At 45.7% G+C, this 19611-nt stretch overlaps 1 protein-coding gene across 1 annotated transcript in view; it reads left to right on the forward strand.

The window, feature by feature from the left end:
• MSH2 (mutS homolog 2) overlaps positions 1-19611 on the forward strand; it is a 287390-nt gene that overhangs the window by 109431 nt on the left and 158348 nt on the right. The window contains exon 7 of the mRNA XM_082252339.1: positions 11108-11307. Coding sequence (XP_082108465.1) covers positions 11108-11307 — 200 coding nt within the window. The remainder of the gene's footprint in view (positions 1-11107; positions 11308-19611) is intronic.

Genomic DNA, 19611 nt, shown 5'->3' on the forward strand with positions numbered 1-19611 from the left:
AGCGATCAAATACCACCAAAAGAAAGCTCTATTTGTGGGAAAAAAATCAATTAAATACATTTTATTTGGGTGCAGTGTCGCATGACCATGCAATTCAGTTAAAGTAACGCAAAAAATGGCCTGTTCATGAAAGGGGGCAGGGGGGGTTAAAACTTCCAGAGATCAAATGGTTAATAGGAAAGCAGAGGGAATGGCAGGGACACCAGGGATTGCACACAAAGAAAGCAATACAGCAGGATAGTTTCTCATGCAGGTATATATTGAATATAAAATTTTGGGGTAGCATATTCTTTGTGTGCCAATACTGAACTCTGCTGCCCTGGCACCTACGCTGATGTGTAAAGCTGTCAGATCCATACACATAGCTGTGTGCTCTCTCCAGGGCTTAGCTGTGGTTGGAGCTCATGTGGGCTCTATGAAAGGTGGAGGTACAGGCAGGTCTAGCCAATCTGCGCTCTGCCTGAAATAGATTTGCTCTTTGGCCGTACCTGAGCTGAAACCAGCTTCTGCAGCAACTTGAACGCGTGGACCGACACGCATTGGTGACCAAAGACTCGACCTTTGACTGCGGCCATAATAAGTCTGCCAGAGACTGTCATTGCAGAACTGCCGAAGGGAAGCTTAATAATTATGTGCTAGTTAGTGTCAGTGAGAGAAGTACTGCAGTATATTATTATATGTAAGGAGAAGAGCACAAAAAGAGCAGTTTAAGGCCCCATTCACACTAGTGCGACTTGTCCCGCGATTTTGGACCGCAAAATCGCATGACAAGTCGTTTTCCATTATTTTCAATGAGCCCCATTCATATCAGTGCGTTTTGAAGTCGCACCGACTTCAAAGTAGTTCCTGCACTACTTTGCCACGATTTTAATGCATTTTGAGGCATATAGCCTTGCCCATGCTTTCAAAATCGCGGCAAAAATCGCGGCCGCGAAATCGCGGCAAAATTGCGTTGCAATAGTGTGAAAGGGGCCTTAAGAGCAAAAAAAATTGAGAAAATGAATACAAATGGTTGTATATAATTCACATTAACACAATGATTAGAGGGAATGAGCAAAGTGATAAATTAGAAGTAAGATTACATTCACTAGCCTAGCATTCCAGGAGGGAAGATTCATGTAATCGTGTTACTGAGTTGATAGCATGATTATGTATGTTAGAAAATTCATCCATCTTCCTCTACAGTTGAGATTGCAGCTGATTGCAAACCAAAGAATAGATGTACCTTTAAAGATTGATTAATGAATAGCAATTGGAGTTGTACACATATAAATATTGTATATGCAATGATTGTAAGGCGGAGCACATGCTGGCAGACACAGTACAGCTAATGGCTGAAAGAAATAAGGACTTGGAAGTTTCAGAGTAGTAAACATTGAACTTGTCTTCTAATACTGTGGTGGGGTGGATTTAAAGTGTTACTAAACTTGCAGCAGTAAAATCAGTCTGTATATGCAGTAAAGCATGCTTGTTATATTACTGTGGAACCAAAGGGTTTAGGCCCCTTTCACACAGGCGGACTGCTCAGATCCGCCTGTCCGTTTTTTTGGCGGATCTGAACGATCCCCCCATGCATCTCTATGGGGGATCGGATGTCAGCGGAGACATGTCCGCTGAGATCCGATCCGTCAAATCTGGACGGATGGAAACCCTATTTTCCATCCGTCCAGCGGATCGGATGAGAACGGACCGACGGTCCGTTCCCATCCGATTTTCCCCAAAGAGATGCATAGGGAACTGACAGCTGTGTTCAGTTCCCCATGCTCAGTTTGGTAGGTACTGCTAAACAGGTTTCTTTTTCTTGGGAGAGTGCTTGTAATCAGCACAGGGCCAATCCGCTCTGTCTAGACCAGTGTTTCTCCACCTTTTTTCAGTCAAGGCACCCTTTAACCACTTAAGCCCCGGAAGATTTTACCCCCATTCCGACCAGGGGGTATTTTGCGATTCGGCACTGCGTGACTTTAACGGACAATTGCGCGGTCGTGCGACGCTGTACCTAAACGAATTTGGCGTCCTTTTTTTCCCACAAACAGAGCTTTCTTTTGGTGGTATTTGATCACCTGTGCGATTTTTTGATCACGCGCTATAAACAAAAAAAGAGCGTCAATTTTGCAAAAATAACAATATTTTTCACATTTTTTTATATGAAATTCCCCCCAAAAAAAATGTAAAAATCAAAATTTTTTAACATTTTCAGCCAATTTGTTTTATGCTACCTATGTTTGGTAAAAAAAATCGCAAAAAGCGTATTTTGATTGGTTTGCGCAAAAGTTATCGCGTTTACTAACAAAGGGAAAGATTTTTGTCATTTTTGTTGTTTTTTTTTTTAACGCGTAATGGCGGCGATCTGCGATTTTTTTTTGCGGTACTGCGACATTGCGGCGGACAGATCGGACCCTTGACTGACATTTTTGACACTTTTGGGGTTACCAGTGACATTTCTACAGTAATCAGTGCTATATATATGCACTGTTACTGTAAAAATACACTGGTAGTGAAGGGGTTAACTTTATTTGGGAGGGAGGGGCTGTGTGTGTCCCTAGGGGCGTGCTTTCTACTGTGATTGGCTGTGGCTTCAGCTGTAAGGACACTGATCAACGGATCTACATAGTAGATCCATGTGATCAGTGTCTTTACAGCGAGGAGAATGACAGGCAGCTTGTTTACACAAGCTGCCTGACTTTCTCCCTCTCCCCCGCCGATCGCCGAGTGGCCGGCGGACATCGGGTCCGCTGGTCACACGCGCGGGGGGGTCCGTGACCACGCGGGAGCGGGAGCGCGCCTCCGGGGGCGCGCGCTCGCTCCCTAGACCCTCACAAGCAAGCAACGTAGCCCTACGTTAGTTTGCCTGTGAGGGGCTGACCGCCGACGTAGATAGTCGTGCGGCGGTCAGCAAGTGGTTAACTACTTAAGCCCCAGGCCAATTTTTTTTACACTTTTCGTTTACAAGTTTAAAATCAGTATTTTTTGCTAGAAAACTACTTAGAGCCCCCAAACATTATATATATATATATATATATATATATATATATATATATATATATATATAAAAAATTTTTTTTTGCAAAGACTCTGGAGAAAAAAAATGGCGGTCATTGCAATATTTTTTGACGCGCGGTATTAGCGCAGCAGCCTTTCAAACGCCATTTTTTGGGAAAAAATGATGAAAAATCACATTTCACTGCATTTAAAAAAAACTTATCAGTAAAGTTAGCCCATTTTTTTGTATATTGTGTAAGATGTCACGCCGATTAAATAGATACCCAACATGTTAGTTTAAAATTGCGCACACCAGTGAAATGGCAACAAACTACGGTCAATAAAAATCTCCATAGGCGGCGCTTTAAATTTTTTTTAACGGTTACCAGTTTAGAGTTAAGTGTAGCTCTTTTTTCTAAATTATTGCCCACGCTCTGGCGATAGCTGGGATACCTCACATGTGTGGTTTGAACAGTGACTTCATTTGCGGCGCAACTTCCATATACGTTTTCTTTCGTGCGCAAGCTCACGGGGGCGGCTAACATATTTTTTTTTTTTCCTATTTATTTTATTTTTTTTAAATTTTAACAGGTTTTTTTTAAAAAAAAAATCTGATTATTTTATTGCTGTCACAAGCAATGTAAACATCCCTTGTGACAGCAATATGCAGTGACCGGTACTCTTTATGGAGGGATCGAGGGTCTAAAAGACCCCAAACCCCTCCACTACACTTCCATGTATTCAAAACGCCGAAAACGGCATTTTTGAATACAGTCACTTTTTGAATCTGCTGCCTTTAGCAACCAAGTAACCCGGATGTGACGTCATGGACGCCGCCTCCGAGTTATGTCATCAGAGACCCGATCGAAGCCGCATCCGGCTTAGATCAGGACTCCATCCAGTCGGCGGAGGCACCGGCTGGTTGCTCGGGTCTCCTGGTGGGACGGGAGACACGGGCTGAGCCGCAGAGGGCGGCGGGAGGGGGGGGGAACGTCCCCTCCCGCTCGCCGGGGTAACGATCAAGCGGCACCCTGCAAAATTCTGGCCAGCCTTGAGGTGCCGCATTCTAAAATGTAAAAACGATTCTAATAGTTTTACGTAACGCAGCAACATCAATACATGTATCACACCCAACGTTAGAGGCAATTTATTCCTCCAAAGAAAATACACCGTTGAAAACTGGTACTGGCTAGTATTCCAATGTTTCTCTTCTTCCTTAGTTTTTCCTTAGTTTTTCTTAATGCGAATATTAAGGGGGTCAGAGTGAGCTCCACGGAGCACAAGCTCTCCGTGTATGCGGACGACGTCCTGTTCCATTTGGTGGATCCAGTCGTCACGCTGCCTAACCTGATGGCGGAGCTCTCAGCGTATGGTAGGGTTTCAAACTTTAAGATTAACTATTTATTCCAAGTCGGAAATCTTACTAATTACTATACCCCAATCTATGGCGTCCTCGCTGAGGGAATCTTTTCCCTTCACGTGGACTGTTTCCTCCATAAGATACTTGGGCATGCAGCTTACTAGATCCCTGGACTCCCTGTACGCATGTAATTACGCCCCTCTCCTCCGAAGGATTCAAATGGATCTGGACTCCTGGGATAGGTCCTCTTTCACCTGGGTCGGTCGCATGAACATCCTTAAAATTACGGTCTTTCCCCGGGTACTGTTTCATCTGCAGATGATCCCTGTGCCGCTCCCTAGATGCTTCTTTACTGAACTCAAGAGCCTCTTTCCTAAATTTGTATGGGGGGGGTAAGAGACCTTGGATAGCTGTTAAACTGTTACAGAGGTCCAAAGGAAATGGCAGCCTTGGCCTGCCTGATATCATCCTCCAATAGTATTGGGCTGTAGCTTTTCAACATCTGCTAGACTGGAGGTTTCAGGCTTCTTCTAAAATGTGGGTTACCTTAGAAAAGACGGTCGCGGGTCGCAACCTGGCTTATGCCCCCTGAGTTCCGGCTGAGAACAGGGGCCTGTCGCATTGGGTGTCCCCTTTGACTGCCCACTCGCTGCGAATATGGGATAGACTGAACAGCTCCTTGGCTTCGGACCCTTTCTCTTCTCTGCTGGCTCCTGTGTGGGGCTTCCCGTGGTTTGCTCCTGGAAGAGTGGCTGTTGTCCCTGGACCCAGGACGGCGAGGTCAGTTTGGCTTTCTTGTCTGCTGGGGCACTGGTCCCCTTGGCCACGCTGAGGGATCGCTATGGCATCTTTTGGCATCTTTCCTTTTGATTTTTAGAGATACCGCCAATTTACCCATTTTGTGGCCTCTTTCCGTCGGACAGCCCAGATTGAACGCTTGTGGGCAGCCTGCGACCCGCAGCCGCATTTGATCTCGGTCTTGTATAAGCTACTGGCAGTGGCCAAGCCTTCACCTAAGCCATATATTAGGGAATGGGAGTGGGACCTGCACCTTAAATTCACCTGGGAGCATCTCCGACGCTTATACCGCATGACACACTCTAGTTCAGTGGACTCCAAAATACAGGAGAATTACAAATTGCTGACGAGATGGTACCGGGTCCCTGTAACTGTGGCTAGATTTTGCCCCCGTGTCTCGGATGGCTGCTGGCGGGGCTGTGGGCAGAGGGGCACACTCCACATATGGTGGACGTGCCCCCTGATTAGGCCTTATTGGGAGATGGTCCGGAGATGCATTCTAGACGGCCTGGGTCCTAGATATAAACGGAGCGCTCTCCCACACTTAATGCTGCCAAGCGCCTCATACCTATCCATTGGAAAACCCCTCGTATCCCTAGCGAGGCGGATTGGCTTTGCAAGGTGAAGGAGATTATGGAGGCTGAGGAATAGATGGCTATGTGTAGGGATACCCGGGATAGGTTTGATGCTGCTTGGACGCAGTGGTGTCGTTACGCACCTAACTCGTTACCAGTGTCCTCCAGCCTGGATGTAGCCCTCCTGGCCTTGGCCGACCCCTCTTTTCAACAATGGGTACAACAGACCTCACACCTGCCTTAGACTGACTTGCAGTTGTTGCTGAATATGTTGCCGCTGGAGCCGGGTATGGACACCCCTCGTTTGATCCTTTTTTTTGCAGGGATTACCCTTTCCCCCCCCCTTTTTTTTTTTTTCTTGGGCACTAAGTAGCCGCTCGCCTTAAAGTGGAAGACCTGGATAGCCCGTTTTTTTTTTTTTATGACTGCTTTGATACCTGGGTGTGGGGGCTCTCTCTCTCCTGTCTCACTTGAGGGGGAGCTATTGGTCAAAGGGGGCCGAATGCCCAGACCTGGGAGAGCCCTGCTGCCACACAGGTTTGAGCTGGGCTTGGTCCCTGCTCTGAGGCGTAGCTTCACATTTCACTATACTGGTTTGCGATGTTGTTTTTATGCCACTATTTTGTTCAGCTATGTGCTTGCTGCCCTCCCTCGCTTTTTGTTATGTTTCCTTTTTTTGTTTTTTATGCCTTCCTGTTTGTTAATGCAAATATTTCAAATAAAATAAAGATTATACAAAAAAAAAAAGCATATCCGCATGTAAACAAAGATGGGCGCGGCGTGTAACGTGCTTGCGTCATGTTGTCCTATAGGCACTATTTTACTGACCTTTCTGTGACCTGAGGGTCAATTTGATCTGGTAGGCTGGATTGCCCTCTCCCTCATGGTGGTGACGTGCGTTTCTTGTTCACAGTAGTCTGTATGGGGATCTCTTACAACATCAAGTGTCTTTTAAAGCCATGGACTTGGTAATGTTTTAACACGACTTTGTTACTACAGTTGGCGCTGCACCCTTTTGTTATATAAAGGCAGGTATAGACCGACCAAGAAAAAGCAAACTGGAAGGCCCCTGTTCTCCTCTTTGGGGGCCTGTATCTCCTACCTTTCCTCAACATTTGACACTTCTAGTATCTTGTTGATACTAATGCGAAAATGCCAGCACTTGAAATGTTTGGAAGAACTTGCTCTAGGGGGGGGAAATCCAGGAGATGGATTTGGGAGTTCTAGTAGAAGATAGACTAAGCAATAGCATGCAATGTCAAGCTGCAGCTTTCAAAGCCAGGAGAATATTAGTATGCATAAGGAAGGGGATATATTCCAGAGATAAAGCTATAATCCTTCCACTTTAAAAACCATGGTCCGGACACATCTGGAGTATTCTGTCCAGTTCTGGTCACCAATCCTCAGGATGTGCTGGATCATTATGTATGAATAACATTATTTTGCTTTTTGAGAGTCCAGCTGCTCTAAAGCTCCATTCACACCTGAGCGTATCGTTTTCAGGCGTTTTTTTTTGGGCTTTTTTTCAGTTTTTTTTTGGGGGGGGGGGGGCTTTTTTTTTACGTTTTTTTGCAGGTGTTTGGAGGCAGTCATTAACCTCGAACAAAAACATTTGTAATCTGACAAAAGAAAAGCTTGTGTACTTTTTTTTTTGAGCTTCAGGTGTTTTGCTTTAGGCGACAAAACGCTCAGATGTGAACATCTCCTTCAGATGGGCCATTGAAATGAATGGGATTTTGCTTGTTGGGCGTTTTGAGACTTCAGAGATGAGTGTTTTACGAGCTGGAATACGCTCAGGTGTGAACAGGACCTTAGAAAAGTCTTCTAGATGTAGCTAAACTCTGAAATTTGAACGCTTGTGCGAATGTGGCCCTGAGCTGCATAGATCTGAGCGCAGTGTTTGTTACGCCCATGTGTATGAGCCCTCGTAGTAAAGAACGCCCCGAGATCTTTGAAGGTGAAAAGTTCAATTTATTTTCACACTGGAGAATCTGTTCACCTCGAAGCTCCCTCCTCCTCTGTAACATCGTTCTTCAAGATCCTCCATAAAGAGGGAAGATAAGTCTGTTCCTCTTCTCTATGGACTCTCATTGTAAAGTATCAATAAGCAGATGGTGTTGGTCTGGATTGTGTTCTTTGTGGAAGTGTCAGTGTGACGGTTAGCTCCAGCCCCACTCGTTACTAGAAATCCATTCTGTGTTGTGACTGCAGCAATCTCCCTTCCGCTATCTCTGCATTGCAGTGTGTTTAGGATGTAAAGATAAATGACGTCGCTGGCTGTTTACACGCTCGTATATTTATGGTGGTGTCTGGCCGGGTGCTCACACCTTAGGATGGACCTGTTTAGAAGCATGAACTCTAAAAGTCACGGGGTAGTAAATAAAGGCTTGTTTTACCTTTTTATTTGCCTGGAAAGTCATCGTAGAAAGAACAGAATGTTTTGTAGATCGGATTTGAGGCTTTTAGCCGGCTAACATTTCACAGCAGCGATTACCGTTCACAAAATAACCTAAAGGTAAACGCTTCTCCGGACCTATGGGGGCTTTCTGTCAGAATCCGTTCCCTTGACTGCCTGGCGCTCATTGTAAAACCCTGAGGACACCATCTGTGTTTTACAGGGGATACGAGCTTTGATTTTAGCATTTGCTAACAGGACCACCTGCAGGTGAAAGCTAGCATAATGGTGTGGTCCTTCACGACTAGTACTGGTCACCCATTCAAGCGTATGCATGTGGTAATCAAGCTGCTTTTTCATCCGGTTTGCATTGCGTCCGCATTGTGTTGGGGATTGCTGTGGGTCACTTTAGAGGTATTTTTATCTACATCAACAATAAAAATAAACCCTACACTAGTGTGTTTTATTGAATAATAAATGAACCTGGTTTGTGCCTGTAACGTAACATTAAAAGTGGTATTAGTGCCGGTTCACACATATGCGATGCGGGAACCCTGTCAATCCACTTCAGGTTCCCACATCGCATTCAACTTGCAGGCAGTTCACACTGCCGTATGCAAATCACTGGGGGTGTCAATACAAAGTTAACGACACCCCCAGATCAGTTTGCATATCGCAGTTCGGACATGAATCGGATCGCATAGGTGTGAACACCCATGCAATCCGATTCTGATACGGACCCAAAAAAGAGTCCTGTGTGAGTAAGTTGTCTGAATGCAATGCAAATTCAGCCATACAATCTGGCTGAATTCACATTGCACAGACATAGCATGTGATTTTCAGAGCAGTGCGCTCCGAATCGCATGCAATGTCTGTAATCGCACTTAAGCACCAAAAAATTAAATATATTGCAGCTTACCAATGATTAGACATGGTGGCTGCATTCGTTTTTTTATTTTTTTTTGGGCTTTATTTCTTACCTTTTTTCACCTGGTGATCTGACCAGTAACACACCACCTGTATTAGAGTGCCCCCATTCTGGATGAGTGAGCACCTTTGGACAGTAGCAGTCCGGGGGGGGGGGGGGGGGTTAGATGTTCTATTCTATAGCAGATTCTAATACACTAACAAATTGAAACTAAATTCCAGCTCACACTTTAAAGGCCAATACAGCAACAGGTTTTTTTTTACCCTTTTTGGGGAAAAGGTTTTACATAAAAGCTGATCATTGTAAGTACCCCTATTGGTGGTAAATGGTTTTTCTCAGTAATCATACTGCTATATCTGCAGGACAGCTTGTTCTATTGAAAAACAACAGACTTACTGATAAAATCACCAGATGAAAATAAAGAGAGCCTAAGAGAAAACAAATGCAACCATCATTTAAGTATGGGTAAGCTGGAATACAATACAGTAAATCCCCCTCCATTGCGGGGGTTACGTTCCGGACCCAGCAGCGAAAAGTGAAATTCCGCGAAATAGAAAAACCCTATTAAAATGCATTGTAGGCATGTTTTTTTACTGTCACTGTACGTGTAAAAGCATTTTAAGGTCTTTAAACACACTTTTAAAACAATAGAAACTCATTTAAACACATAAAAGATACTAAGAGACAGCAAGAGCTATGGAAAACATAAAAATATTTCATTTTTAATGATTTATATAGTAAAATAACATTACAAAAAAAACGTGAATTACCGGGACCGCAAAAACTGAACCGCGATGGAGCGGGGGATTACTGTATATGTTTGCTCTTGAGTTTACTTCTTTAAAGCAAACCTATAGATATTTGGCGTAACAGTCATTCTTCAGCTGCTCTGTCCCACCTTTTTATCAAATACACGGCACTGTAACTGCAGGGTAGCACAATTTTGGAGGTGCAGCTACCACTAGACTTCATATTCGTACACCTAAGCCCTAATGACACTACGCTGATGTCAGAATCCCGGTGAGAGTAGCATGGTGGACATATAGGCACTGCCACATATGCAGATTTGATATGTTGCTTGTAATTGAAAATTATATTTATGTTTTTGTTGTTTTTTTTTATTGGATTTTGTTAGGGATGCATCGATATATCAGCTGCTGAAAAAAAAGAAAAAGCCCCAATAATGGCATGCTGGGGGACACATTGATTTTGATGCAAAATTGCATCCCTTTGACTTCAATGCAAAAACGCTAGCCACATTATTTACCTTTTTAAAAAAATTGCCAGTTTCGGCCAAGTGCATCCGGAATTTTAATTTTTGGCACTGGAACTTTCATGCACCACTGGTGGTTAGTGTGTCATGTTAAACTGTGCAAATGAATCCCTGTTAGATAACCAGATATTTGGGTTCTAAGTACAGGTCCTCTTTAAAGGGGTTGTAAGGTAATACATTTTTTTTTTCCTAATGCATTCTTTACATTAAGGTAAAAAGCCTTTGTCGTGCAGCAGCCCCCCTAATACCTGAGCCCCACCTCTCTATCCAGCAATGTCCACGAAGTTTCTTAGCCGCCTGGGACTATCTCTCCTACATGGCTGAGATACAGCTCACACATCGCCCCATCTGTGCTGATCTCTTAACGCCCCTGTGCTCCCGGGTATAGGTCACATAAGCGCACACATTCCTGGTATCCCATACAGTAGTGTACGGTCTGTGGCCAGATTCAATTTGAAGAAGGGTTTTTTTTCTAGTGTTATGAGGGTTAATTTACATCAGATGTGTTGGCCTGTGCTGGGAAGTTTTTGTGAACACGTAGACAAGGCAAAAAAGCTTGTTCCCCATCATGACAGCTTCTTCTAGCATGGAAAAACATGATCCATTGCATGGCTCTGTGGCCAGTAGAGCTGAATAAAATGTCCCTCTGTGACATTAAAATAAAGTTCTAGCAAAAAAAGTTAGTGTGATATGTAGGGTTACGGCACATCAGCAACCATGTGGTGGAGCACGCTGCGGGTGTGAAGGATTTTCCTATGTCCTTCCCTACAATGCACTAATAGAAGTTTCTGTTTTTCAGGCTGAACTTGGTGGAGGCATTTGTGACCGATGTGGAGCTCAGGCAGAGTCTTCAGGAAGATCTTCTACGTCGTTTTCCAGATCTTAACCGGCTGGCGAAGAAATTCCAGAGACAGAATGCAAACCTGCAAGATTGCTACAGGTTGTACCAGGCGGTGAACCAGCTACCCAATGTCGTACAGACCCTGGAGAAATATGAAGGTCAGTGCCACTACTTTGCAATGAATGTGTGTGTGTATTGCTGGTGATTGCAGTGCACCAGGTTAGAATATTGGGGGGGGGGGGGGGGGATGGGAGAAAGGATACGTACTGTGACTGCACACTCTAACACTAGTTAAAGCGGAGTTCCACCCAAAAGTGGAACTTCCGCTTTAAATAGTCCTAACCCCCTGACATGCCACATTTGGCATGTCATTTTTGGGGGGGGGGGGGAGCGGGTACCTAGTTTTGACATGTACCCGCTACCACTTCCGCTCGGAGCGCCGCGGCGCCCTGAGCGGAAGTTCTCCGCTCTCTCTCCCTCCCTGCAATCTTCTGGGACACGTCAGAGGTCCCAGAAGATTGCCGGCCAATCACGACGCATAGCGCAACTCGCGCATGCGCAGTGCGTACCCGGCTTTGAAGCCGCAAACTGTCACAGCCGGGTGCCCACATCAGTGATGCCGGCGCCGCGGAGCAGAGAGGGAGAAGACGGCGCATCGCTGGACCGTGGGACAGGTGAGTGTGCGGTTAGGCTGGAACTCCGCTTTAAGGTTTCAATCATGGCAGAGATCTTCTAGCATAATAGAACATCTGCAGCTGATCAGTTGGTTTTAGGACTTGTTGCCTTTTCAAAAAGCAATAGATGGCGGTCCTTTTACTTGTACATTCTGGTGATTGGTATGAGTACAGATGAATTCTGTGGTTGTTAGAAAGGAAGTGCTGTGATGTCACATTTCTTTTTTTGTAATTTTTTATTTAGTGGTCGAGGAATTCGGCAATACAAACACCTTTAAATAAATAAATGTGCTAGAAATAAACATAAAAAATTACTAAGAAAAAAAAAAGCCCAGCCAAGTGTTAGTCATAAATCTCCCCACGAGTTCCACCACCAATGCCATACAAAGGCTCTTACTGAATATTAAACCCCCAAGTTATAGGTGGTCCTAATGCCCTCCCAATCTTATAAGATCTGTTGTCACAGGATGTCTTCTGAACTTTGGGAACCACAAAACACACCAGCGGGGACTGGAGCAGCAAGGTGTCTCCTGGGATCTGGGCACCGCAGGGCACTCTGACGGGGACTCTTTATAACCACCTATCTCCCATCACTCACATCAGCCTGGCAAGAGAAATAAACTGCATCCCATAGTGCAAAACTGACAGCTTTAATGGTCTGTGTATTACATATCTAATCATAAAAATGCATGTAATGGGCACGTCACAACCTCCACACCGCTGATTTCAGCACAGGCTCTGCCCAACGTGTTTCATCCAATGGGACGTTCTCAAGAGGTCAACTTCATTCTTCTGTAAACACAATGTATCCGTTCTCACTCTACTACTACTACTACTACTAACCCTGCAAATTCATGCTTGGATTTTTACTTTCCCTTGCTTTTAGGCAAAGAATGTTCCCTCTCCGCCAGAAAACACTTTACCAAAAAGACTTTAAGAGGTCCTTCTGTTGAACTAGTGAGTTATTGTGTTTCCTCATTCTGCATCTCTTAAAATCTGGTGGAAGGAGGCTCAGTTCAGGATTGTTGTCTGCAGTTCTCCACCACCTATCTTTGCCTTGCCCTTCTTGATAGTGGGGAATCCTTTCTGTGCTTGCCCCCCATTCCCTTCCTCTTCAGAGTTAATAAGATATAGTCCAACCCCATTTTCTCTGCTTGGGGAAGGCCTGTACTGAGAGGTGACTTGCCTCCTTTGGTGGACTGTCCTGGGGGTGGTGTGAGTTCTTTTGGTGGCAGTAGGGGAATGTCCCTGCTGGATTTGCATCAGGCTGGGTTTCATAAGTGCATGCTGGGTAATAGGCACCCAGAAAACGCACTGGAAATGTGGCAAAAATGGCAATGCATTTTTACTGCCTTTTTCCAACGGAGCAGTGTGACCGTAGCCTGGAGTAGACACTCCATGTGGATTCTATATTTACTGTTCCCACACTCCTATGCCTCTGTGAAAATTCATGTTCAAATTTTGGTTTTCACTCAAATTTGCCCAAGGCAATGATTTACTTTTTTTTTTTTTTCATGCCAGTGCTGGAGCCTGTTGATTGGCTGCTTGGAACCTGAGCACTGCACTTTGAGGAGCAGGGGGGAAGTCAAATTGTGCTCTGTTTCCAGAAGTACCAGGTCAATGATGAGCTGTAACAGGAGACCAGCAGGGGAACAAGTATTAAAGGAGAAAGATAGCCAAATCTCGTTTGGCTATACTTCTTCTATGGATCACAGGAGTGAAGTTTGTTCTTCACTCCAGTGATCCGTTCCTGTGAGCCAGCTGATGTCAAAGAGCCGGTCCAGGCTTTAAAAAGATGCAGACGATATGGTCAGGATATGGACTGACAGCTGGAAATCCAGCCCCTCCCACAACCTCCACAGCCCAGCACTCCAGTGAGCACTTGAGGGGCAAAGCAGAGAGTGAGAGGCTGACAGTCACCGCGTTCTGCTCACAGAATGCTGAGAACTGAGTGATCAGCAGTCTGATTACTCAGTTCCCAGTGCAGATGAATTCCATACTTCTTTTTTTATTCCTCCTAGGCCAGGGGTCTCCAAACTATGGCTCTCCAGTTGTTCAAGAACTACAATTCCCATCATGCCTAGTCATGTCTGTGAAAGTCAGCGTTTTACAATGCCCCATGGGACGTGTAGTTCCGCAACAGCTGGGGGGCCGTAGTTTGGCTATCCCTGTCCTAGAACATGCCAAGCTCAGGCAAAGTACAGGTTCACTTTAATAAATGCAGAACAGCATTAACTAACCTTGTATATCTGCCTAAGGCATTATAAGTATCTGTGAAATTACTATATTGATTCTGATGAAGAGGAAAATAAAACAATTTGGAATGATAACGACTGTATTGATTAACATTTAAATAAACCTACAAATCGAAGCATTTGTTTGCTCTTTATTCTTGTGATCAGTTTACATAGTTTCCAATGTTACTAATGTTTGAAGGCTTGAAGCAGCATGTCCCCCATCAAAAAGAGTTACATCATTGTAAGCCGGAGTGCTGGTCATTCATCAATCCCAGAGTGACGCGGAGTGGCCTGGTATGCGGTCTTCTGTGCTGTTACTAATAAATTGACTTGTAAGAGCGGGCACACGGCCAACCGCAATGTAATTTTATTTCTGTTTTTTTTTTTTTAATACCCTTGACCCATCTCAGACTTTTAATTTCATTTTGTGAAAATAATTTTCCACTTGCAGTGTTGTGTGCAACCTTGAGAATCATTTGTTTAAGTTTTTGATTGCACAAATCCCTTGAAGCGACACAAAATCAGACAAGTGTTAATATTGGCATTCCAGGTGGATGGGGATGGTTCATTTCCTACATGTGAGCTGAATTTAGTTATAGTAACCTTTTCAATCTGTAAGTTATTAATAGTGGCGGTGGTGACCTCGGGTTCCTGCAGTCTCTACAGTTTGGCGCCTTTTATTTTTCTTGGAAGAGATTATTTCAGTTTACTGACAGTTGAGTGGATTGCCAATAGGATCCAATTTTCCATCCTTCCGGTGAGTCTTCTAGTGCAGGGTACAAACTCAAAACGTTGACACTTGGATCCTTTTCATTTTTACATTCTCTTTAACATGTAAAAATTAAGGAGCAGTCACAGACAGTGTGCTATTGATGCTGCCAGCAAATATTGCCACTGTGCTAAATAAATAAATTCACTTCACCTTAGAACTATACTCCCCTCTGCTCTAGCCGGTGAGCTCCATCACCCCCTTTCTGGGTACATCGGGTTTTGGGATCTTTGGACATTTTGATTGGCCATATTGGGATGATGTAACTGCTGCACATGTGCATGAGAGTTAGCCTTCAGTCACCAAATCTGACTTTGAAATCGTGCGACTCTGCTTTAAATTGCACAGTTTCAAAGCCACATGTCAGTGCAACTTCAGGTGAGACATTGCTGACATCTGTGCGATTTAATGCACAGATGACTATGCAAGTCGCTTCTGAAAGCGGCAAGAATAGTGTGTGAACTTTCTACAATGGGGTGTGATTTGTCATGCGATTTAGACCTGTCAAATCGCATGGCAAGTCGCACTGGTGTGACGGGGGCTTAGAGTCATTAAACCAACATCATTACAAAAAGATAAATTAATGCTTTATTACATGCTGTTCATACCCTGTGTTCTCTATCTCCCCCTTCTGTCCATGTCCCCATTGTAGAGCAGTGTTTAGCTACCCTGAGCATTTCCTCACTATTATATCTAAGCAGCCCATTTGACTATAGAGTCACACGTGGGCGTGTACACAATGGTAAATGAAAGCCCACTCTCTTCCCCCTTCTCCTTGCCCACTAAGCAGCTAAACACAATGGGGGCTGGATATTACATCTTCATTGATGGAGTGGAGTGACACAGCCTGTGACTGCCAGAAATTTGCCCACACCATGGTATTGCCCAAAAAAATAAGATGTGAAATATTTGAATAACGGGTTGATATTAAATTATTTTTCTCTATCGCTCATTGACAGACGTAGTCCTCGGTGATACAGCACCTTCGGGTTATGTTGCCTTCACAGGAGTAGGACTAGACAGGAAATAAAATGCTCTGGCCACACCCTAGGGGCAGTCCCAGAGGGTATATCCTCTCTCTCTCTGCCTCAGCAAATCAGTTTTTTTTCTGTCTAGTCAGGAGTAAGGACCTAGATACCTTGCTGGGATCTTCGGTCCTGGCAGCTTTTTTTCTCCAGTGTTCCTGAGAGATCTTCAAGCAAGAAAGCTGAACTGGGCGACGGGCTGGATGTTGAGATCCAGTGGTCACCCCAGTTCAGCCTACGAGCGCGTGCAGGCCATAGCTCCGCGCTGGGTCGGCCGCGACATAGTCCCACTGGACGGGGACTGACCCTGCGAGTTAAACGTCTCGCTGAAACGCCAAAGACCATGAGTCACGGCGCCCGTATTGGTCGACAGCCCTCCTACCTCGGTGGAGAGGGGTACTGTCAGGAGTTGGCGCCCGCCTGGTTCCGGTATGGTGAGTAGTATGTTCCCCCTTTCCCCCTGACGGGTCTTGTGGTGAACGCGGGCCCCTCTCTGTAATGGTAAGGATGGGTTCCCCTCTATCCTACAACATGTCACAGATCCCCCTAATTGAGTGTGATTTTTGTGTACAAGAAGCCAGGAGGCTTGGTTTGGGAGCTGACAATCTAATTGTAAAGATGTGTAAATGATTGTAGTCAGTGGCAGTACTAGAACTTTACTGTGATAGTATAAGGTATCCTACCTGTCAGTAGCCACAGGGCGATGTCTATACATGTATACTGCATTCCAGATCATTCCTCCAGCTAAGCAGCGGTCCGCATACGGCCCGCTAGGGTCCGGTACCTCCGACCACGCTGACCACCATGAGGGTGAAGGGTTGTGAGGCCGAGATCCTTCTGCAGACATGCCGCTATTCTGTGCAGGCCGCCGCCATTGTCTGGTAGATCGCACGAGGCCGCCATTTTGGTGTAGCCTCGTGTCTCCAGCATGGGGGCGGCCATGTTTGAGGTGACTCAAACACCTCATGGAGCCAGGGGGAGGAGCCGGCAGGTGTGTTAAGGGGCGGAGCCGCCTCTTTTACCCAGGAAATAGGGCCAAAGACTTCCTGTCTGTAACAAGACAAGCACTGAGCAAGCTGATGAAAACTTCTGTGCATCAGGGATGAGCCTTGGGGTCTGTCTCTCTCTCTGTGGGGTCCAAAAAGGCAGGTAACACTGAGGGGCGCTGTTGCGACTGGGGGACACAAAAAAAAAAAAAAAAAAAAACGTTTTTTTTTTACTTTGTCATTTTTTGTCGCTGGCAAGTGTCTTGTATAATCATTGACCCTGCCGCATAGGTATCCCCACCTGATCCCCTCAAGGTGGCCGCAGGACCCTCCAGTACCCCACTTGTGTTTTAATGCATTATCGGCAATTTTGGAGTCTTTGGTATCCCGGGTGGAGGTGGCCTGTCAGGGACGGGGGTCAAGTAGCGACCCCCGCCTACCCCTATTGTTTATCAGATACTTCAGATACGGATTCGGAACTGGTCAATGCAGTTGCAGGTCCCTCTTAGGGGGCTGTTGTCTCAGGTAATATCTCCTCAGCAGTGAGGAGCACGTTTCTGCCTCCGCCATAGCGCAAGAGTGGTGGATGCACTAGTTGTGTCCGTCCGGGAAACCTTTAGTCTTGAGGTTACACCGGCAGAGGTAGCTGAGACTGAGATTCCTTTTTGGTACTTGTTAGCCTACCAAAAGGGCGAAGGATTTTCCTTTACCCAAATGGGGTAGTTTTGAAACGAACCCCTGTTATTTCCTAACGCATGGCTAGGTGCTATCCGTTTGAGGAATTCCTCTTTATAGGATAGACGGTACCACCTGCTGTCTTGCCACAGACTGTTAGGATAAAAAGACCTCGTAACTAACGAGGACCTTCCTTTTCTGCTCATATAGAGTTGTTCGTTCAGCGAGGGCGGGCGATAAGGCGAAACCCTCCAAAGCTCCTTTAGAGGGGTTTCAAAGGGCGCTGGTCGGGTAAACAAAGAGTCCGGCTCAGCCAAGCCTGAAGAATATAGCCTGATGCGCCCCTACCCATCTCTGGGGTGGGGATGTCTTCACCGGTTTCTGGAGGACACAGGATCGAGTTTCGATCACTTCCACCGGTGCGATTCTGCCCTTCTAACATTGAACGGTTTCAGGGGTTCTATTCGAACCTATTCACAATGCCCAGGAAAGAGGGCAAGGTGCGTCCAAATCTGGACTTGGGAAGAAATAGAGTCCATACGTACAGTGGAGGCCTCCCTGCATAAAAGAGATTTCCTGGCGTCCATAGACATATAGGATGCCTATCTTTATATCCCCATCATCGCAGGACATCAGCGTTTTTTCGCTTTCCCAAAGATCATCCCTGGTTCCCACCAGGAGACTGAACTATCTGGGCCTAAGGTTGGATACATCCTGGGCAAGAGAGTTTCTCCTTGCTGGGAAACTCCAGAAGGTTCAGTCAACGATTCGGATGTTGCTGTCCGTCAATTGGCTGGGACTGATGGTGGCCTTCTTAGAGGCAGTACCGTATACCCAGTCTCATACCCGAATTCTCCTGAAGGAGATTCTTTTTTAATGGAATCAGAATTCCGATTCCCTGGACAATCGGATCCGGTTGAGCGAGCGGACCAGGAAGTCTCCGATGCTCAACCAGGGGAAGTCATTTCTTCCGATAGTATCCAGATTACCAATAAGGGTATCGGAATTGAGAGCGATCAGATTTTGTCTGATTTACTGGATCGAGCAGCTCTAGAGCAGCCCGATTCGGATCCAATCGCATATGGCCTCTTCATCCAGAGGTTTTTTCCCTAGCTGTCCCTTCATTGGGACATCCCGGATGTGGATCTGTTGGCACCTTGGCCTAACAGGAAGGTGCGGAGGTTTGTAGCTCGCGCCACAATCCTCTAGCGGACGCAGCAGAAACGCTGATCGCCCCGTGGGGGCAGTATCAGCTACGGCATGCCTTCCATCCTCTCAAGTTGCTGCGGGAACTTCTTCGCAGGATAGAGGTGGAGGGAATTGCAGTTATTCTGGAAATTCTGGATTGACCTCGTCAAGCCTGGTACGCCGACTTGGCGAGGCTAGTCGCAGACGCTCCTTGGAGACTTCCTCTCAGGGAGGATTTGCGGTCTCGGGGACCGATCTTCCATCTTGCTTTACAGTCGCTGGCTTAATGGCCTGGCCATTGAGACCCAGGTACTGAAGGACAAGGGAGTGTCAGCTTCAGTTATTCCTACCTCCAGTTAAAGCAAGGAAAGCGACTTCCAGCACATGGAAGTCTTATATTGCATGGTGTGAATCTATTGGATTTTCCCCACATACCTATTCGGTGACCCGAATTTTGGTCTGTCTGCAACAAGGGGTTGAGCAGAAACTATCCTTGAGCACGATCAAGGGTCAGGTTTTCGGCGTTAGCAATCTTCTTTCAAGAAACCTTTGGCTAATCATTCCTTGGTGCGGAATTTCATCCAGGGGGTGCGACATCTGGCTCCGCCAGTGCGCGCACCCTTACCGCCTGGTATCTTAATTTAGTGTGGTCGGTTCTTCAGAAACTTCTCTTTGAAGATATTAGGGAGATTCCCTTGCTTACATTCCCAGAAGGTGGCCTTCTTGGTGGCCATTACTTCTCTACGCAGGGTGTCAGAACTGGCCGCATTATCCTGTCGTTCCCCAGATCTGGTGGTTCATAGGGATAAGGTGGTTCTTCTTCCGAATCCATCCTTCCTTCCTAAAGTGGTTTTCGTAAGACGGACTCACTTTTTGTGATCACGGATAGCCCTTGAAGGGGGTTGCCT

This window comes from Pelophylax lessonae (genome assembly GCF_965119305.1).
Source record: "Pelophylax lessonae genome assembly, chromosome: 3".
In the NCBI taxonomy this organism is placed as follows: domain Eukaryota; kingdom Metazoa; phylum Chordata; class Amphibia; order Anura; family Ranidae; genus Pelophylax; species Pelophylax lessonae.